Here is a 23,310-nt window from a genome sequence, read left to right as displayed (position 1 = left end):
TTTGCTTTTCGACAAGTTTTCTGGGCTTACTGAATCGTGGCATGCATTTTTGGCGCGAAACGGGCGAAAAGTGACTTTGCGCCGCTTACTGCATGAGGCCCTAAGAGTTCTAACAGTGTGCCGGCACTTTCACACAGGCCCTTATACATAAGGTCAGGTGGTATCAGAGAAACACGGGGAGACACTTGCGCAGCATCTTGAGAGTATTGTTTATGTTCTTATGTATTATATGTGCATTGAATGATTCTACAGTTGAGGATCATATGGTGTACCTGGATATATGAAGAGAATTACCTTATAATATCTTTGTGCTATAAACTTTACTGTAGCCTGCCTTCCTTTGTCTGACCTAGTGTCACGTGTGCGGTCACCTATCTAGAAGGAGGACTCAGGCCCCCACCTCAGCAATGGGTGTTAGTCTGAGGTAAATTAGACGGATTAGACCTACAATACATACAGCACATCTGTGTAAATATATATTGGTCGTCGATATGCTCTCCTCTGACTTTTTACATCAAGCAGCTGACAGGTATAATATATTGTGTGCATCCAATGCTCAGCAATGTCATGGGATACAAATGCATGACATGGGTTCAATTGATTTGACCTTGATCATTCAAGTAAGGATCATAATGCATGTCCTGTGTACAATATCTCTCTACCGTGGTTTGTCATGTTATGCAATCCTAATATTTCAGGAATATTGCTACTGATATTTATGTTGTGTAAACAAAAAGTTATACTGCACCGACACACTTTATTCGAGCAAATACCCAGTATGTACCTGGCAGATACCTGGAATGCGCCGCTCCTCACCTCTGACAAGCCCCATTGCGTTTGCCTTCCCAGCCTGGGTTCATGCCTGGCTGACGGGCGGCTCATCTGTTAAATGATAATGATTAGGATTTAATAGGCTGCAATGCTTCGCGTGTCTACCAGATGGCATAAATTCATGAATTGTAATGCAGTATATATATATATACTGTGCAGTATTGCAGCCAGCGGGAATAAAATGCTTCAATCCCTGCCTGGAAAATACCTCAATGCACTCGGGCAGAAAACAGTCACAAACCTCAATACACCCGGGTATACCCGAATTCGTGGGACTAGCCGAGCTCGAATAAAATGTGTCGCCGGTGTATGTTGAAATTGTAGCTCTTTTTTTTTGTTCTGATATTTTATGTATGAAGCCGAGCACCTCACTAGAGAAAATCCTCTCGAGTGTTTTAAGCAATTTGCAAAGCAGTAAAACATTTGAGCAAAGGTTACTGGTTCTTATACAGGGCTAAAAACTGCATACAGTATTCCTACAATTTTATTTTATTGGACTATGTGCAAAACATACCAATCGTTGCTACCTTTATTACTACTACAACAGGGTATGCCTTTCTGGCCAGGGTAAGTCATTATTTGGAAACTTTTTAGGAAAGATTCATATTTTTGACAAATGTTCAGAAGCTAGAAATGCCCCAAAATCACCACAAATGTAAATGTGCATGAATGTTTCCCACACCTGCTGCAACAAACTTAACATGTCAAAGATGGCGCTCCTCATACTTTCTCCCAAGCCTGGCCCTACTGCCCCCTTCTACATTACTGTTGGCAGCACGATCATGCACTCAGTATCACAAGCACACTGCCTAGGTGTCACATTTGACTCCTCCCTCGTTCTCTCACATTCACAAAATAGCTAAACCTGTCCATTTTTTCCCCGTAACATTACAAAGATATGCCATTTCCTCTGTAACTCTACTACTAAAACTCTAACACAGGCCCTCGTTCTCTCCCGTCTCGGTTATTGTAACATTTTCCTGCCTCTCACCTCTCTCCCCTACAAGCCATCTTAAATGTATTTATTTATAAAATGTTTTACCAGGAAGTAATACATTGAGAGTTAACTTTCGTTTTCAAGTATCTCCTGGGTACAGAGTTATGATGACAGATACATGGTTACAAATACATAGTTACATTAAGTGAGCAAGGTTATACATTATATACTGTACAAGACATTCCAAGCACAGTAAGAGATAATATATGTTACTGTAAATGTTGCTGCTAGAATCGCTTTACTCTCTTCTAAATCTATCTCAGCGTCTCTCCTGTTGAAATCCCTCTCGTGGCTTCCTACAGTATTAAGTCCTGTATTACTTTAACATTTCTCCTTCTCTCTTTTGAAGCTATACACTCCTCCCCCTACTTACATCTCAGCCCTATTATCTCGCTATTCACCTGCCCGACTCTTGTGTTCTGCTCAAGGATATCTTCTGTCTACTCCTTTGGTATCTAAAGCCCTCTCCAGCCTAAAATCTCTCACTTACTGCCCCATAGCTCTGGAATGCCCTTCCCTTCAATATCCAACTAGCACCCTCTCTCTCCACCTTTAGGGTCCATCGTAAAACACACATATTTAATGAAGCATATAGGTAGCTCCCCTGGCTGATACTATACATCTCATGTGCATTTACCATGACCCCTCGCAGATGCACTTACCATAATACCCTCCTACTGTCTCTGTAATTTCTCCCTACTTACCACTTAGATTGTAAGCTCTTTGGGGCAGGAACTTATTTCCCTAATGTCTACTTTTATGTAAAGTGCTATGTACATGGATGGTGCTAAATAAATAAAAATAGAGTATACATACATACAGTGGTTTGCAGAAGTATTCCCTCCCTACCAATAATGTTGCAAGTTGTTGAATTACAAATAATGTATGCACATATTTTCAAAGAAACTATTTTTAAAATAAACTATTTTTTTATTGAAAGCTACAAAGCTATAGTGGTTAAACTGAGCACTGTTTTATGAGGAGTAGGTTAAATGTCAGGAAAAACACAGTGAAATATAATGGTTGTAGAATATTCAGCCCCTTAAGTCAGTACTTGGTCGAAGCACCTATTGCAGCAATTACTGCTGAGTCTTTTTGGATAGGTCTCTGCTAGCTTTGCACAGTAGAATGATGACATTTTTGCTCATTCTTCACTGGAAAATGTATCCAGTTCTGATAACTTTGTTGGGGATCGTCCATGGACTGCAATCTTCAAGTCTCACCATAAATGTTTGATTGGATTCAAGTCAGAACTTTGACTGGGCCACTCAAGAACATTAATTCTCTACTTGTTTTGCCACTCCAGTGTGGCTTTGTGCTTCTGCTCATTGTCCTGCTTAAATGTGAATTTCCTCCCCAGTTTCAGAGTCTTGGCTGACTCAAATACGTTTTCCTCAAGGATTCACCTGCACTTTGCACCATTCATTGTCCCCTCTATCCTGACAAGCTTCCCAGTACCTGCTGAAGAGAAGCATCCTCATACGATGATGTTGCCACCACCATGCTTGGCAGTTGGGATGGTGTTGACTGGGCGATGGATATAACAGTTTTCAGTTTATCAGTTTATCCACTATAGCTATGAAGCATTGACTAAAAATAGTTCGTTTGAAAAAAATGTGCATACATTATTTGTAATTCAACAACTTGTGACATTATTGGCAGGGAGTGAATACTTCTGCAAACCACTGTACTTGTCTATATAACCTATTGATCTTGTTACATTTTCCCTTCCCTTTGCTGTTTTTTCGCATAGAGGATTTAATAAGAATGGCTAATAGTAGACTGCAGTGATGTGATGCTGCACAAAATCTATAAGCAAATTTTTTAAATCAATGCTGACTTATATGAATATTGCATACGCTTTATAAAAAATGCAACATACATGTGTCGTTTTGCACCACTTGAATTTATCAAGTGTGATAATGAGAATAATGACCCTGAGAGTAGTGCTCGGCACCTGAATACTGATTAAGGCACATGGAAAGCAATTTTAGATTACGTTTATGGTGGTGACAGTGAGAAATGGGCCAGTGTGACCTTCATTATTAGCCTCATTACTGTTGCTTCCATGAGTCCTTTCTGGAGGCCGTCTTTGCAGCTGCATCCCAGGCAATAACTCTGATAATAATGTTACAGAACACAGAATATTTTATGATGTGAGTGTCACTAGCTATCGCTGTCATAAAGGTGGTAGCAAGGCTGACTGCTACAAGCATTTCTTTAATGGTGAAACGATGACAACAAACTCCATATGTGCAGCCTATCAAACTCTAAGTAACAATCTCAGGTCTTATACTGCACACCAAACAGTCAAAAAGTAGTCGCATAACAAACAAGACGAGATCCAGTGATGATAGCACAACACAATCATTCCTTGGTGAAGACATGAAACGTTGCCTGGCACAACTGTGTTGCAGCAAAAGGTAATTACATTTTCATTGCATAAAAAACAACTCCGGGTCTACCGGCCAATGTATTTCCACAGAAACTACAATCCACACAGCATATCAAGGTACCATAAAAAGAAAAAGGATCTGCAATGTAGTAAATACTGTACTGTGCTATCCAATGTAAGAAATAGCCCAATATGAAGTGTGTTGGGGAAACCAATAGGACAAGCCACCATCGATACACAATATTTGACCCTGACACCAGTTAGTTAGCACTTCTCACTACCCGGATATTTTAGTAAAGATATATCGGTATTGGTTCTAAACGGTAACTTCTACAACACAAAAGGATATGGGAACTGAAAGACACAAGTATTTTGGACTCAAGGGTAAAATGGTTTCAATCAGGACTGTGGATTCATGACTTACTATGGAAACCTTTAAGACCTACATCACTTATTAGGGGGCATGTGTACAGCACTATTCATAACACCTGCTGTGATGAAGCTCATGTGCTTTGCATTTAAGCCTCCTATCTCCAGTTTAGAGATCACAGATGATGAAGAAACCTCTGCAGTCTCAAAAGCTTATGCACAAGACACAACCTTGTACGATTGATATGTTGGTCCATTAAAAGGTATCACAGTCCACAAAGTACAGTAGCTTACTCTTTCTGGGACCCAAATGACTACACTGAAGATTATATTGTGAAAGATGACCACATAGGTTATTATTTACATGGATGGTTCTGACTCATGTTACCTCATTTTGTAAAAGACAGAGTAAACATTGGCCCTGTAAAAACAGATAATAAAAATAATAATAATCCAAAAGCACGAGCGTTTCATTCCTTTAATTGCATTTTAACACAGTATTGTGTGTGTGTGTGTGTGTGTGTGTGTGTGTGTGTGTGTGTGTGTGTGTGTGTGTGTGTGTGTGTGTGTGTGTGTGTGTGTGTGTGTGTGTGTGTCTTTAGTGATTTAAAATCCATTTCCTTTGCTCCAGCAACACCAAGATCTTTCACCCACCCAGCCAGCCATTGCTAGACAACAAAAGGGTTAACACAGTGACTTAATCACGAGGTACATCATGGGCCCTGCCAAGCCAGAACCCCTCATGACCAGGTACAGTATGTCATAGGCACTTGCTCATTTTCTACGGGGTAACTGAGCTGATACCCCTGATGAAGTGGCCAGCCACTTGAAACAGAAGTGGATCCCCTTGCTTTTTCCGGCATCCGGGGGCCTGGTCGCAATCATGTGATTACCCAGGAGCAATCACTTCACCCACAAGTACCAGAAGTCCAGTACTGGAATCTAGATTCTAAAATAATCTACTGTATAGTACTCTACATGACAAGTACTCATTATTATTACATATTTATTTTTGCCATTAATAATGTTACTAGTATTACTGCTATTATTGTTATTATTGTATATGTTTAAAAACACAACCTATTTTGATGCTTAGTACATTGGTGGTAAGGTGAATTAGCGGTAAATTAGCGTTACTGTAAGTCAAATTAGTATCGATCATATCAAATGATTAACGAATGAATACATACTGATAAGGAAGTAAAGAGGTGGGGAAGTGTCGGCTTGTTGTAGCTTTCCATCCAGATAAAAACATATAAAAAAAAACATTATGATACCAGCACACGTGGATAAAAGAAAAACAAATGAGGTTACCTAAAACATTTATTTATACACTGTGACAAAAAGAAAAATAAATCTGTGGCAATATTGTCATTTCAGCTCAGTATGACAAACATAGTTAGGACTTGATTAGAGCACTAACTGCAGCTCCCATGCGGCACTATTGAATGGATAATAAAAACCTGCTTAAAGGCCTATTTCCTCAGCACTGAAAGTAATAAGAATGTCTCAGCAATCAGTAGTAAGAATGTTTAGTGCAAGAAAAGGCTAATCAACAAACACCCGTAAAAGCTACTCCCATACACCGCACAAATAACGAGCAATCTTCTCGTTTGCAAGTTTAGCTAGTCCATATGAAGCACAGAGATCTTTGAGACCCACTACTGAAGGAGATTAAAAAAATCTATAGGAGATGTACATAGCCATGATAAATCAACTGGGATTATTTATTAAAGTTCCTGGCTGCTAAACTATGGCAATTTTCTACTACTATCTCCGTAATAAAAAAAATATATAATATATCCCTGAATTGCCTGCAAAATATTACAATCAAGAGACTTTATATGTGCATTGTCATCCAATTAAACAAACTTGCAAACTGAAAAGCACAGTGGAAAATTGGAGCAAAATGCTTTGGATGCTAAATTACGTCAGCTAAAAATGACGCTCTTTCCTCCTTATTCAATATAGTGAGAAGCAGGGTAATACACAGTCAACGACACATCAACTTCCATTCACTTGTATATGTGCCTTTGCACCACAACAGCCCTGATACTATACAATCATTCCTCTACCTCTGGCAGAGACTGCTTAATAAATATGGGCCAAATATACCGTATGTAACAAATATCCCTAAAAGTGAGCCTGGTGTGTTAAACAGTTAGTATCGAAAAATACTGAATCGGTATAAGAAAATACCGAACCAGCAATTGAGTTCGAGGAGTTCCACGTTTTTACATTTGGAAGTTTGATCGTGGATAACGGCTCTTCTCTGTGAAGAGGCTTGTTAATGTCCTGTTCTTTCTATAGACTACCCCAGCATAACAGAACTCAGCATTCTAGTCGTTACACACAAAAGTAAACGTTTATTTTGAAAATAATTACAACAATAACCTTAAAAAAATGGCGATGACGTTCCAAATAGGTTTGACTATTGTCATTGATGATTGCATATAGTGTAGTAGCTTTCAGTTTCTGAGTGAATCTTACCATCATGATAAAAACGTATCTTTCCTCCATTTTTGTTTTAACCCGTCTCTCTCTCTTCATGGTGAAATCCTATGTCCTCACATCCAGGTGGAATCAATCATCCTGTGCCTCTCGCCTGTCTCCTCCTTCTCTCTCTCCTGCCTCTCACCTACTTCAGCTACAACTGCCGTATGTTTATCCAGAGAAAACTACCCAGTCAGCCATCTCAACTTTAAGTATTATGTCCAAGCATGATATTTACATACAGTATGTTGTACCACTGATGTCACAATATCTCCTTGTGAACACATAAGGAACTCAAGCTTCTTGTCAGAAATGATTACCTCAACATATCATCAGTTGTTAATGGCAACTGTCCGTCTCTCGCTGTCCTTTCCCTAAACATCTCAGAACAGCCATATGCCTCTTCTCTCAGCTTGGACCTACAATTGTCTATAATCACTCAGTGTCAACCTAAACAAGGCAGATCAAGCAACTTAAAACCATAGTATAACCTTTGTGTCTATTCTGGTTGTTAGAATAAGTAATCACACTTTGTTTACTTAAAATATTTCACGTCACTGAATCTAGGAAGATTTGGCAATATAAGTTCTAGAAAAAACCTTCAGAGCTCATTCCAGTGCTACTGTAAAATAAATTAAATATATCTCCTTATGTTTGTAAGAAATCTTTTCAACAATTGTACTGTAATCACCATTCCTATGCTGAACTTTTAGAGGAAAAGACAATTTCTGGCAAGGATACAGTAGACAGATTAAAAAGAAACACTCAGTACATCCACGTACCTTAAACAGGTCCCCCAAACCTGCCCCATTCTCAGAAGCATCACCGATCCCTCACTGATTTTGCTTATTTATTTTGGTAAAATTACATCCTTCAGTTTTTTCTACATACAGTACAACTGTACAGTATTTATACCTAAATCTGTCATTTAATGGTGTAACACGCAAAACTTGCATCGTGCCTTATTTTTCTACCCAGACATTATATCTGCAATAAATAAACAGTTCCATTAATATATTAACATTAATAAGTCTTGATATTATAATTTTTTGTTAGCACAATTTCAGTCTTCACAATTATGGCATAAGAAATTATTATTTAATGTTTCTTTCCATAATCTCATTTAGTAAACATAAGCACTTGCAGGAATAGTCAACTGGTTGTTGGTTGTGTGTGTGATCTTACTGTAAATAGCCAGAAAATAAACTGTTCCATGAGGCATGTTTTAATGAAAAGAAAATAGACTAATCTGTTCAGTTCAGTCAATCAATATTCTCTAACTTTCCCCTGTAAATGATCTGCCTCTGTTATTTTTCAACCATCGTTTTCATACACTGTCCCAGCTCAAAATTGGAGCAAAAAAAATGGGAGATGGCAGGGAGGCGTGGGTGAGAGCAGGTGTGTTTATGTCTGGGTTCAGGATTAGCAGATACAGTATATCCCCAGCAGCAGGAAAGAGTAGATAGAGGGTGTGAAAAGAGGATTTGTGGGGGTGCTTTGTACTGAGAGGGAAAAGAAGTTGTTGGGAAAGATGTGTATAAATAATGGTGCAGTTTATGGGCACAGGCAGAGGTGTAGGGGAGGAGAGATAAAGAAATGTGGATAGGAGGGGTGTGGGGAAGTTGGAGAGAACATAAACATTTACAAAGGAGTGAGGAAATAGTAAACAGAAAATGCAATAGGGAGAGCATAGTGAGATGCAGGAGGAGAGACTAAACCAGATATTGGAGGATAGAGGAAAGTAAGAGTACAAATTATCAGAGCATTTATAAACTCAAGTTCTCACAGTTACAAGGTTGTAGTTGTTTTGGAAGAGTCCAGATCTTCTTGTAGTATTCAGCTCTATCTAACTCCAGTATTAACTCCACAGACACTTTATGTGATACTTTGGGGTGACACAGCCATATGGCTCACAGCCAAGATAGACTGTCTTAAATACAGTTAAGCACATTCACTTGACTAACAATTAAGGGACGGGTCTACCTATTCAGCTCATACCAGGTAGTTGTTAATTAAAGATAAAAAGCAGATGGGCTTAATATTGATAGAATTCACTTTAATACATTTTTAGCATTTGGACTGAAATATCTGTAATATGTGAGAAAAGAACATTAAATTAAACCATGGATATATTCATAATCTAACAGTTCGGGTGAAAAAAGAACATACACTTTTGTCTAGGTTTATATGAAGAATATTAATGTTATTCTGTTTTACTAAACATAATCTTTATTTTATTTTGCGTGAAAAAAAGGGGAGTGGATGAGGTGTACAGAAAGTAAAATGGGGAGGGGACGGCAACTTCAAACATATCCTAAATCAAAAAGTGCGCTGGAGGTAAGTATAAAAATTGTATTGACAGAAATAAAAAGTATATGAACACTTACAATGCGGTAATTGATGGTGAACAAATCACTCATCGTTACTGGGTCTGATGAGCGTCCAGAAGAGCCCAGCGGCGCGCAGCTCCATGTCCCACGCACTGGGGCGTATCATGTGCTGAGAATTTGGAGAATCCGGCACTTTCTGATCTCATTGGCGGCTTGTGACTCCGACGTGATCAGCTCTGGTGTGTCAGACCCGACGAGTAACGGTCAGTGATTTGTTCGACATCAATTACCTCATTGTAAGTGCTCAGCCAGCCCCTCAACCCGAAGGCGTAGTGGGGGATAGAAGTGTGTCAAATAGAGGGATCCAGTTTGGCCGAAGCCTCTTCAGCAAAGGGGAGATACATTATTATAAATGGGGTGCAATTTCTGTGGGGAGATTCAGCAGTCTTCTCCTGGATCGATCTCCTGATATGTGATGTGTTTGTGGATTTGTGTTGGCACTTAGATGTTGGTGTACCTATAATTTATTTTGAATATTGTTCTACGCGCTGATGGAATTGGTGTTTTTTAAACTTGTGTAATAAATGGACTGCTTTTATGGCACGTCACATCATTTTACTATCTTCTTAACATGATAAACATATTTTGACTTCTTAGGTTTAGAAATGGGTTGATTTTTTACATTCTTTTATCTAAAAAAGTGAACCCACAAGGAGCTGTACTTAGCTGCATGAATTTCAATCTTAAAGTTGGTACTGTATGTGCGGGTCCCAGTACTCTCACTCACCTAATGTTCATTGAGCCACATATCATATACAAAAGGAAAACATGATATAAAGTACACATTTCCTTTAATTAATCATTACAATGTATGAAAATCCTCTTATAGTTATCTCTCTGCAACATTCATATATGCTTGTTAACCTCCCTCAACCCTACAGCAGCTGGATGTTGAAACGGAAGCCTGGTTTTAAGACTCCTCTTACATGGGATACACATTACACCGTTCTGATTGATTAAACAAGAAAAGCTCAAATAAAAAGCACTTTAATAAATGGCAGATAAAATATCGCTTAGAAACTCCTGACAACTTGAGAGAACAAGCAAGATATGCATAGGAGAGTATCCAAAATTTCATCAGATAAAAAGTGTTGGTAATTAGTTTTATTCTCTGTCTTCCTCATGTTCCCTCTTACTCTCCATGAAATAATTTGTTATACAGTAGATCATAATGACTACTTTTTTTGGTTAAAAAAATGCATCAATAAAACATCCCTGTGTGAGTGGAAGAAACTTGATTATTTATATTTAATGCCATGACTTACTAAACACTCTCAAAACACAACTAAAACAAAGTTTATGCATCACTTCCAGACTGGGAATTTGCTCTTGGGAATCAGGGATGAGTAACTTTCTGCACGATTCAATGACCGGAACAAGCTCAGGCAAATTGACACGCAAGTGCTTGGGTTGGGGAGTGAAGCATAAGTAAGAATACGTGAGTCCTTATATGAAGAAAAAGGGCATTAGGAACTAAGTTCATTTATGCACACATGGTAGAGGATATGCACACAAGTATGGAGGCCCTCTTCCCTCTCTCCAGGCTACAAAACTGGGGTAATACTTATGCAGATACCATTCCCTGGTTTATCAAATACAAATCATACTACTTTCAATTCGAGTTTCTTTCCCAAATAAATCGGACACTGCTTTTTTTTTTGCACTAGTATTTAAAGAACGCAAAAATGTAGGGGTTGTGCATTTGTCAAAGTTATGCTTACCTTTTGTACTTGGCTAACAAGTCTACAAACACAAAGACCAATCTTTCAATTAAAGTTTGCTTTCATTTTCAATGTGAAAAGACAAGTCAAACATTTTTACAATGGAGCAAAATGGGAGTAACATTTGAAGAGCTTCTGTTTATACACGATACTCCTATGCTACAGATAGTTTTAGCCTTTATTGCATGTTTAGATGCTAAATCATGATATGTATTAACGGATAAAGAATGTATACTTACATCCAATCATCATCATGGCCACAGCAAAGATCTTCTCTCCATCTGTTGTTGGAGCAATGTTCCCAAATCCAACGCTAGTGAGGCTAGTCATAGTAAAATATAATGAAGAGATGTAAACAGAATCCTTGCTTGGTCCACCTTCCCATTTTCCAGAACCTGATAAATTGAAACGATAAGGAGTTCCAATGGATATCCCCAACTGAAAGAGCCAGCTCTCATTTCTTATAGAATTTGTGTCCTCATCGATGACTTCATAATCTCCAATGCTGTACCAAATACAAGCCAGCCAATGAGCGGCCAGACCAAACACACACACCAATAGGACCAAGACCGCTGCTCCATACTCAATGTAGTGATCCAGCTTCCGAGCCACACGTCCCAGTCGAAGAAGTCTCACTACTTTTAATGAGCTGAAGAGACTGCTAATGCCCTAGGAAAATATTAGAAAATATTAGAATGTATAGCTGTTACACACTGCATAAGAATATTCCATGCAATTAATGATGATTATTAGCACCCCAATCTTTTGCAGTAGCATGAAAATAATAATAATTTCAAATAATTGTGGTTTGAACTGCAGCTATTCTAATGACTATATTTGCTTCTGATGTTTCTTTTATTTAAATAAATGATAGTGGTAAATACCTAATGGAGCATTCAAGCAATCAAGCCATTAACATTTGCAGATATAATCATACCTTCTTAATGGTAATGGGGGAGATTGTACCGATATGTATTATGCCGTTAGCAGCAGAATTACATTTCGCACACTCTAAAGCTGCGGGTTTGTGCATTTAAGAACTGTTCAGTTACAAGCTCTTCTACATTTTGAAGAAATACAGATGTTGCTGGGTTTATTGCCCCCGCTGGTGTGTTATGGTGGGTTAATCTGTGATATTACGTGATATTCTGCATTATCACTGCCATGGAATCCTACGGAAAATCTGAGATATTCTGTGTCACAACACGATATTCTGCATTACGAGTGTGTGCAATAACATTCGCCATATCTGTAAATGGTGGTTTTTTTTTTACAGTAGGAATGTGTTGTTGGTGCTGGTCACACAGTTTGTTCGAGTGGATGTTCAAGCTCTACACTAGAGGTGCTCAACTCCAGTCCGCAAGACCCCCCAACAAGTCAGGTTTTAAGGATTTATGTATTGTATGTCTTTATTTATATAGCGCCATTATTGTACATAGCGCTTCACAGCAGTAATACACGTGATAATCATATATATAACAAATAATACAAATAACACACAATGGGAAGAAGTGCCTCAGACATAAAAGTAACATTTAGGAAAATGAATCCCTGCTCCAAAGAACTTACCATCTACATGGTAGGTAGGAAGAACATACAGAGACAGTAGGTAGGTGTCCAGGTAAATGCGTTTGCAAGGGGCCAAGGTTTATTATGAGGTGTAAGGCTGCGGCTCCCCTGGCGCTCACCGTGCTCATGCTTGAGAGCGGTGACGTCACCAGCTCTCCAAGCATGAGCGCCAGGTGTCCTCGCTATTTCGGAAGCACGCGCGAGTGGGGGGAGGAGGGGGGGCATTGCGGGCAAATTGAGCGCGCTCGAAAGTTTAATTTTTTTGTTTACTGAAGCGCTAAGCATGGGTGAGCGTGTTTGCCTGCGCATGAGCGTGCGCACAGCGTGAGCGTGGATGTGACGATCCACATTGACTAAGGTAAGCTTGCTCAGTGCCAGCGGGGACTCAGCCTAAGTATCAGCCACGGAGCTACTCGTATGCTTCGTTAAGCAGGTGTGTGGGGCAGACAGTGAGAAAGGTTTAAGGCTGCGGCCCCGCTTGTTATCCCTCCCCCCATTGCTCTCTTTCTCTCTCTCCACCCATTGCTCTCTCTCTCGTCCCCCCTGCGCTCTCTCTCCCCCCCCTACGCTCTCTCTCCCCGGTCCCCCCCGGCTCTCTCTCCCGGCCCCCCCCTCTCTCCCGGCCATCCCTCCTCTCTCCCCTCTGCCCCCGCTCTCTCTCTCCCGACCCCCCCCTCTCTCCCGGCCATCCCCCTCTCTCCCCCCTTGCTTTCTCTCCCCTCTTTCACCCTTCCCCTCTCTCCCCCCCTTCTCCCCCCCTCTCCCCATCTCTCTCCCTTATCCCCCCCTCTCTCTCTCTCCCCTTCTCCCCCCTCACTCTCTCTCTCTCTCTCTCTCTCTCCCTTCTCTCTCCCTTCTCCCCTCCCTCTCTCTCCCCCTCCCTCCCTTCTCCCCCCCTCTCTCTCTCCCTCCCTTCTCCCCCCCTCCCTCTCCCTCCCCCCTCTATTTCTCACTCCCCCCTCTCTCTCTCCCTTCTCCCCCACCACACCACTCCGTTTGCCCCTTCACCACACAGCAGCACTCCGTTTGCCCCCCCCCCTCTGTCCGTTTGCCCCTGCTCTCAGCACCAAAGTATCTCTCCCTTGTCTCCCCAAGCAGAACGCTTGGGAGAGCGTGTGTGCACGCGCATGAGCGCGTGAGCACAGCGGGAGAGGGTATGTGTTGATTCACATAGAAGAAGGTAAGCGCACCAAGCACCAAGCGAGCTCAGCGCCAGCACGGGACTCAGCCCAAGACAGGAGAGGGCTTTAGATACAAAAGGGTAGAGAAAAGACATCCTTGAGCAGAACGCAAATCTGTACAGCAGGTGTAAGGTATGGGATTGAAAAGTAAATTTATGTGGCATCAGCATAGAGGTGATATTTGAACCCAAGAGATGTGATTAGGTCACCTGGAAAGAGTGTGTAAAGAGAAAAGAGAAGAGGTCCCAGGACAGAGCCCTGGGGTACCACACAGAGAGATCGGTAGAGGAGGAGGTGTTCGCAAAAGAGGCACTGATGGAGAGGTAAGAGGCGATCCAGGATAGAGCTTTGTTACGAATACCAAGAGTATGGAGAATGTGAAGGAGAAGAGGGTGGTCCATGGTGTCAAATGCTGCAGAGAGGTTGAGTAATAAGAGCAGAGTGTAATGACCTCTGTCTTTGGCAGCATGGAGGTCATTAGTTATTTTAGTGAGGGCTGTTTCATTGGAGTGAGCAGTGCGGAAGCCAGATTGTAGAGGGTCTAGGAGAGAATAGGTGGTGAGAAAATGAAGCAAGTGAGAGAATACAAGACGTTCAAGGAGGCAAAAGGCAGGAGGGAGACAGGACGATAGTTAGGAGGACAGATAGGGTCCAGCTTGCTGTTTTTGAGTAATGGTATGACTGTTGCACGTTTGAAGGAGGCATGAAAGGTACCAGAGTAGAGGGAGGAGTTAAAAATGTGTGTGAAGATATCCCAGCTTCAGTACAGGCAGCTCAATCAGTGGCCACTGATTGTGCCACCTGTGCTGAAGCTGGGATATGCTTAAGACCCGCCCTGTTTGGAGGGTCTTGAGGACTGGAGTTGAGCACCCCTGCTCTTCACTGAAGGAGTTAAATATGCATCAGATCTGTTTAATGTACTGTGAAATAAATATTTCGTTAATTATATATGCTTTCTATATTAACATGTGTCCCTGGGGATCTCACTGATGTAAATTGCTTTGTATTTCATGAATATATAATGATTGCATTCTTTCATTTTTAAAAGGGTATCCGAGTGCTCCATGAACTTGTGGTAACAGTTACAACATTCCTCCGCTTTTTGACTAAATATTACTGCAACAAACATATCTTCATTTAAAATCACTTGTTTCTCTTTGTACAACGAAAAATGGGACCAACCCTAATATAAATGATTTTCTCATAGGAAATCCTAGGACTTCTCCAGATTGTAATTGCGACAGTATATTCGTGGGGTTTGTTATATTCACAGATAAACAGGAGAATGCTGCACATGTTTGTGTCATTCCTTAATTCACTCTTTTTTTTTATTATAATAAAACGCCCTACGTAAAGAGAACTTGGAGCACCGTCATACATTTAATTACAATGATCCTTCGTTTTGTCTTGTGTTTTAGTGGTCTTTGTACCAGTGATAATATTTTCGTTTCAGATCCACCTCTGTCAGTGTTTTATTCAGTTCACTCCGCTCACGCCCGATCAGTTTCACATTACTCATAAAACATTGTCCTTTCCTTCAATGCTATTTGCATTTTCTTATAGTTCCTCTGTGATTTACACCAAGCGATCGCCTTTATTTTCCAGTAGGCTTTACCACTTTTTCACACCAACCATGTGCATTGCCCCTTCCAGTCTGTATATATTTAGCTAACTCTTGTACTATATTCATGTCTTAACTGCACATAGTGTCATTCTTTAAAGCAGCTGAACAGCTTACATTGCATTTAAGCATTTTTTTCATTATTATTACAGGATTGAAGCAGGGGGTCTCCGGAGCTAAACTGTGTTCATTTCAGCTCCCGGGAACCCTGCTTCCAGAGATACTTACCTCCATAGGTGCTGCCGGTATCTCTGCATTCAGAAAAACTGTGTGCCTAACATAATGGCGTCATTTGAATTGCCCACGTCAAGTGCGTCAAGTTCCCAATAGGAAGCGGTGACGTAATCCGGTGCAGCTTCCAATTGGCCAGCGTGACCGGGAGATTGAAACACACAGGAGATACCTTCACCCATAGCGGGGCCTGTAATTCAGGAAGCAGGGGGTCCCCAAGGTGGAAATTAAAGAGGTTCTGCTCCGGAGACCCCCTGCTTCAAAACTGTGTTATTAAAATCAAATCAGTGTGATCGCCTGTACGAGCTGTGCAGGGAGACGCACCTTTCTCTGTGCCGCTCTTACAGGCTGCAGGCAAATTGCAGTGGTAGAATTTAGAAAAAGGCTGGGATAAAGACACTGCTATCCCGAGCGGTAATATCATATTCCTACCTCACGGTTCCTGACTTGCGATAACTCCTTCAGAATACCGTGATAACACAAATGTCAGACCGGGAGGTAGGGTCATGCCAAACAGTTTGATTTGGCAGTGATTAAATCAAAGTTTAGTGAATAAGCCCCTTAAACTTCACAGAGATACCAGCAGCACCGATGGAGGTAAGTATCTCTGGAAGCAGGGGTTCCCCAGAACTGAAATTAACACAGTTCAGCTGCGGAGACCCCCTGCTTCAATCATGTAATTAAAAAACTAAATGTTTTGCTGCTTTAAGGAATTATTTACATTGTATGCAATACACCAGGGGTGCGCGAAGTGGGGGAACGGAGAATTTTCAGGGGAGGCACAGAGGCTATAGAGGTCCTGTGCTCTCCCCCAAAGCATTTAAATTAAATACGGAGGAGGGGACGACCGTGTGAGGCCTCTGCAGCTTCTCCTACCTTCTTCGGTGACGCGTAGCCATGGTAACCGGCGTCAAATGATGCAGCGGGGTCACATGACGTCACGTTGCCATGGCATGTCTAAGTGTTAGTTAATTTAATTAAGACTAAACTAAAGACTACAACTAAAAATACACATAGTAGAGGATTGTTTGCAGACAGACAATTCAGATATGTTTTTTACCTAGTTGTAACAACTAAAAATACACATAGCATTTTTGTAATGAAAGGGTTACGTCCTATTCCAAGAAATAACTTCATGATAATCAGGGTTCGCATGTGATTAAGGGCGACTTTTCTAAGGTGCCACACATCGTCGCACGATTACCATGCGCTAACAGTAACGCAATTTAAGAATCCATTATTTTGAAGGAAACTGCCAGGACAGCGTAGCTCTGAGCGCCTGTGGGGATACGCGTTACGGATATGGATACGTTAAATTGGGATAATGGAACGTTACAAAATTAGACCCTTAGGCTGCAACTGGTCAGGCGCACATTGGTAGTTCAGCTTTAGGGTTAGCAGCCCCCGTACAATCTCCTCTTCAGATACTTGGATACATTGGAACATGTGAGCACAGTGAGGAGGGGGTACTGATATAGGAGGGGGTACTGATATTGGAGGGGGTACTGATATAGGAGAGGGTTCTGATATAGGAGGGCGTACTGATATAGGAGGGGGTACTGATATAGAAGAGGGTACTGATATAGGAGGGGGTACTGATATAGGAGGGGGTACTGATATAGGAGGGGGTACTGATATAGGAGAGGGTACTGATAAAGGAGGGCGTACTGATATATGAGGGGGTACTGATATAGGAGGGGGTACTGATATAGGAGGGGGTACTGATATAGGAGGGTGTACTGATATAGGAGGGTGTACTGATATATGAGGGGGTAATGATATAGGAGGGGGTACTGATATAGGAGGGGGTACTGATATAGGAGGGGGTACTGATATAGGAGGGGGTACTGATATAGGAGGGGGTACTGATATAGGAGGGGGTACTGATATAGGAAGGGGTAATGATATATGAGGGGGTACTGTTATAGCAGGGGGTACTGATATAGGAGGGCGTACTGATATAGGAGGGCGTACTGATATAGGAGGGTGTACTGATATAGGAGGGGTACTGATATAGGAGGGGGTACTGATATAGGAGGGCGTACTGATATAGGAGGGGGTACTGATATAGGAGGGGGTACTGATATAGAAGGGGGTACTGATATAGGAGGGCATACTGATATAGAAGGGGGTACTGATATAGGAGGGCATACTGATATAGGAGGGGGTACTGATATAGGAGGGGGTACTGATATAGGAGGGGGTACTGATATAGGAGGGGGTACTGATATAGGAAGGGGTAATGATATATGAGGGGGTACTGATATAGGAGGGTGTACTGATATAGGAGGGGGTACTGGTATAGGAGGGGGTACTGGTATAGGAGGGCGTACTGATATAGGAGGGGGTACTGATATAGGAGGGTGTACTGATATAGGAGGGGGTACTGATATATGATGGGGTACTGATATAGGAGGGGGTACTGATATAGGAGGGGGTACTGATATAGGAGGGCGTACTGATATAGGAGGGGGTACTGATATAGGAGGGGGTACTGATATAGAAGGGGGTACTGATATAGGAGGGCGTACTGATATAGAAGGGGGTACTGATATAGGAGGGCATACTGATATAGGAGGGGGTACTGATATAGGAGTGGGCACTGATATAGGAGAGGGTACTGATAAAGGAGGGCGTACTGATATATGAGGGGGTACTGATATAGGAGGGGGCACTGATATAGGAGGGGGTACTGATATAGGAAGGGGTAATGATATATGAGGGGGTACTGATATAGGAGGGGGTACTGATATATGAGGGGTACTGATATATGAGGGGTACTGATATAAGAGGGTGTACTGATAGGAGGGGGTACTTATATAGGAAGGGGTACTGATATATGAGGGGGTACTGATATAGGAGGGGGTACTGATATAGGAGGGCGTACTGATATAGGAGGGCGTACTGATATAGGAGGGCGTACTGATATAGGGGTACGCTCAGTCTGTCCTTCAGAATTATGGTCATGAATGTTTCTTGATAATAAGGAAGTAGCACACCCCACAAAGTATTCATTGAATGTGCTGGCAATAGCGTTGTGATCAGACGAAATTACATAATCCTTTTGGATACTAGAAGGTTCAAGGTAGCCACCATTTCCCTGTATTTTACATTGTATGTATACTTAACTGTATCTTATTTTGTTTCTATATTGAATGAATTAGGTTCTGAATGTATGTCTTTATTTATATAGCGCCATTAGTGTACATAGCGCTTCACATTACACGTGACAATCATATACATAACAAATAATACAAATAACAGATCATGGGAATAAGTGCTTCAGACATAAAAGTAACATTTCGGGAGAGGAGTCCCTGCTCCGGGGAGCTTACAATCTGAATGTCCCATGTGTGCTGTACCTTGCTGCTCTTTGTTTTTATTATGTCTGCCTCCAGCTCTCTAATTTAATCCATGCATTCCGTGCGTTTCTCTCCCTTAATAGCGTTGCTACCATGCATATGTCTTAACCCTATACAATAACAAATTCTCTTAACCCCACCAGCTCCATCCTCCTGTTTCCTTTAAGGAGCTGTATTGTGCTTCATTGTTCTTATTGTCTCAATTTTAGTTTCTGATGCAGATGTTTTGTTTTTTAACTATCCCATTCTTAACTGTGTTTGCACTATTTCAGGATTAAGGGCCAGCTATACAGTGGCTCATAGTATACCCATCACCATCTTTAGCTCAATTCTCAGAAATGGGAAGTTGTACTGTATGTATGTCTATATTTATATAGTGCCATTAATGTACATAGCGCTTCACAGCAGTAATACACGTGACAATCATATAAATTGCATAATATAAATAACACATAAAGGGAAGAAATGCTTCAGACGTAAAAGTAACATTTAGGAAAAGGAGTCCCTGCTCCGAAGAGCTTACAATCTAATTGGTTGGTAGGAAGAATGTACAGAGACAGTAGGAAGGCGTCTGCAAGGGGCCAAGGTTTATGTACTATCACTGTAAATTGCTTTAGGCCTAGTATGGATTGGACCAATGTATTAATGCGTGAGTCTTGCTGTCTCTAGTATATTTACATTTGCCTGTTTTGTAAATATAATTCAAAATACCTTATTTTCTAATGTGCAGCTAAGCTTTTTCATCCATGTCAAAATATAATTTAATGTAGTCCTTTAAATTCCTCCTGGGGAAAAAAAGATGTGCTTTTGAAGAATTATTATCTCAGTAATTCAGACTTTCATTCTTACTGTACTTTGACTTAATTCCTCAACTGCTTTTCTGTAGTCTACACAGAAAATTTAGCTTTCCAACTACTAACTTGGTGGGAATTGACTAAAACACAGGGCAGCGGGTCACAGCAAACTTAGAGACAGGGATAATACCTTTACTATTTATTGCCACGAGGGGACATAGGACTAATGAAGAGTTGGAAATGCATGAAAAGAAATGCATGAAAAGAAATGCTGAAAATATATGATATCCACATGGCTGTGTGTAACATCTTAAAGTGTAACATTTAAGTGTGTGGAGTTAATCCTGGAGTTATAATCTCTGGATGTTTTCTTTCTATATCTTTAATCATGGATGCATTCTGAATATCTGGACTAACATTCTGACTTATTTCTTCAAACAGGTATTTGTGAGTTGGATTATACTATCAATTGCTACAGATTTTAAAATGTATTAATTGGTATGTCTCCTTCAATTTGCAAGATCCTAAAATGTAATTAACAATTTGGTGTCTGAGTTGATTAGGCAGACCCCTCCCTTAAGTGTTAGTCAAGTGGCTGTGTTTTAGAATACTTAAGGCAGGATACCTTGGCTGTGAGCCATATGGCTGTGTGTAACATCTTGAAGTGTAACATTTAGGTGTGTGGAGTTAATCTTGGAATTGAAATTGGTTGTGAAGATTGGAGGAAGATCTGGACTGAACAACAACTTTATAACTATGAGAAGTTTACTTTCTAAAAGCTGTGATTCTTTATACTCTTCCTCTCCACCAATAACTGGGAAGTCTCTCCTCCTGTATCTTACTATGCCCTCTTTATTGCATTTTCTGTTTACTGTTTCCTTACTCCTTGGTGAATGTCCCTGTTCTCTCCCACTCCCCACTGCAGCATTATTTATACACCTCTCTCCCAACAACCCTCAATAAAAAACACCCACACAAATCCTCTATTCACACCCTCTATCTACTCCTTTATGCTGCTGGGGATCTCCCTAAGCCTGAAGCAAGACATACACACCTGATCTCACCCACGGCTCCCTGCCATCTCTTCCCCTGTAAATGGTGTTAACCTTTTCATTTAACACTGACTAACCTTAAAACTTTCCCCACAAATCAAGCATCCCAATAGTCTGCACTCATGGCTATTGTCCCATAGTCACTTATACCACCCATTGTAGCCAAGCACACCCATCTACAGCACTTATTCCCTCACCTGCTGTCTCTGTAAGTTTCCCCTCAAACCTCTTAGATTGTAAGCTCTTCGCGGCTGGGATTTCCTTTCCCATTGTCTGACTTTTGCTGCACTTATTGTAATTTAAAAATTCCCTGTACTGTATTCTTTGTGAAGCGCTGAGTACACTTTTGCCGCTATATAAATAAAGACATCCAATACATCATACTGTATACAGTATGTAAGGACATAGAAAACTGTCCCACTAAATCAACCCCCAGATCAGACATCATTGAGCAGAGAAGTAGTTCTGCAACAATAAGTATATATTTCCTAGTGAATGAAAAAAAAAAGGATCTACTGTATGAAACAGCTGTAATCTCATCCAGTATTCTACAAACCAGTCATAATTCAGGCAATAGCATAATTCAGGCAATAACACTGTTTTTTTGTCTGTGTATTCATTTGCTGTGGCAGCATTTTATGCCTTTTTCTGGATCAACACAATAGACAAAGACCCAAATAGTAAACTACCTGTCATTTAAAAAAAACAAACAAAAAAAAACCCAATGAAGTTATGCGAGTTTGGCACGTGAACTAATGATTGTAGAAAAGCTGCAAAGTTCACCGGTTCCTGTCCGCTCCTCCTACTCCTCTTATTCCAGTTTTCTGTCATGCTTCAGTGCCGGAGATAGTTAACAACGTGGTTGTAAAGACCTGGCACACACAGCTCTGATTAGTTGGATGAAAACACAGGAAATAATTATATTTTTCCGCATCTGCCAACCAGCAAACGGCAACACCGGTCAGCACAATTGTAGCCCCATTTGGCAGCTAAGGACTTCACCGCAGCGTGATTGTGCTGTACTGCAGTCTTTAGAGACTGGTGATACATCTGTTAAGAGAAAGGTGACGGATAAGGGAAAGCAGGCGATGTGTTAGTGTTGTGAATGGTATTACAATGGCTATAAATCCCTGCATTAGTGGAAATATTCTAACCCGTGCAGGTTATGTTTAATGTAAATCTCCCATTTACGTACATTGTATTGTTAATCACACATACAGATTATGTCATTGTGTAAACTAAAATCTACATTGATACTTTAAAAATGTTATGCTATACATTATACTGCTTAATGCTGCGTCCATAGAAGCACCCACAGCGCTGATCAGTGCGGACGCTTCGCGATGAGCCCCATCATCCTCAATGAGGATGTCTTCAGAAAGGGCTTCCGCGAGCGTCAGCATGCGCGCTGAAGCGCTGGAATTTTCAGCCGACAGCTGAAATTGTTCCCGAGCGCGCTGTCGGCTGAAACACCCAATTGGAGCGAAGCAGCGTGACGACGTCGGCGTCGTGACGTTGGCGCCGGGATGTTGACGTCGGCGCTACGTGGACTATTGGCCCAGTGACGTCAGTGCCCCGCCTCCGATTGCGCATGCTGGCTAGCCTGCTATTCCATGTAATCGCTCCAGAAAGAAGCCAAGCCTCAGCGTCAGTGCGGTGCTGTCGGTGCTTCTATGGACGCAGCCTTAGGCCACTAAAGACCAGAAAGGGCAGTTAGCTTTCATGATGCTTTATCCGATGCACAGGTACTTGATAACTACTTCATATTGGCGATTGGGGGCTTAGCTGTTTTCAAGGATTGAAAATTTGTATTTACCTGCCCACTGCTCTAGGCCCCTCATCCACCGTGAGGCCGGGACAGGGAAGACAGCAGCTGCTGCATAACCTCTTCTGAAGCAGACGTGTCACTCACCTGGAATCACACCCCACAATGCTTTGCATAGCGCTATATAAGGCATTATGTGGCGTGACTTCGGGAAGCAGAGTGGTGATTGACAGGTCTGCTTCCAAAAAGAGGTTGTGCAGCAGTCATGGTCTTTTCGTTTCAAGAGTCACCCCCATTTTTCCACTCGTCTCGGGTATTACCTCTAATTTTTTACTGGACAGAGTGTCCAAATACAGGACAGCCCGGTGGAATACTGGACACAAGGCAACCCAAGCAGGGACGGATAACGGGGAAAACGTAATGCTGAGTAGCTTACTGCCCAGTCTATGCAGCGCCTAATTAGCAATTATTGCATAGGAGTGCAGCGGAATGGGTAATGTCTGTTGGTAAGTGCTCCGTGTCACAAGGGTGACTAGGTC

General features: G+C 41.4%; 1 protein-coding gene across 2 annotated transcripts in view; it reads right to left on the bottom strand.

Annotated features, from left to right (window-relative positions):
• KCNH1 (potassium voltage-gated channel subfamily H member 1) overlaps positions 1-23,310 on the bottom strand; it is a 408,948-nt gene that overhangs the window by 274,914 nt on the left and 110,724 nt on the right. For both annotated transcript variants that reach the window (XM_075595705.1, XM_075595706.1), the window contains one exon: positions 11,436-11,865. In XM_075595705.1, the coding sequence (XP_075451820.1) occupies positions 11,436-11,865 (430 nt within the window). The remainder of the gene's footprint in view (positions 1-11,435; positions 11,866-23,310) is intronic.

Source organism: Ascaphus truei, chromosome 4, assembly GCF_040206685.1.
Source record: "Ascaphus truei isolate aAscTru1 chromosome 4, aAscTru1.hap1, whole genome shotgun sequence".
NCBI classification, from domain to species: Eukaryota; Metazoa; Chordata; class Amphibia; order Anura; family Ascaphidae; genus Ascaphus; species Ascaphus truei.
This window is presented reverse-complemented; position numbering and strand designations above follow the sequence as displayed.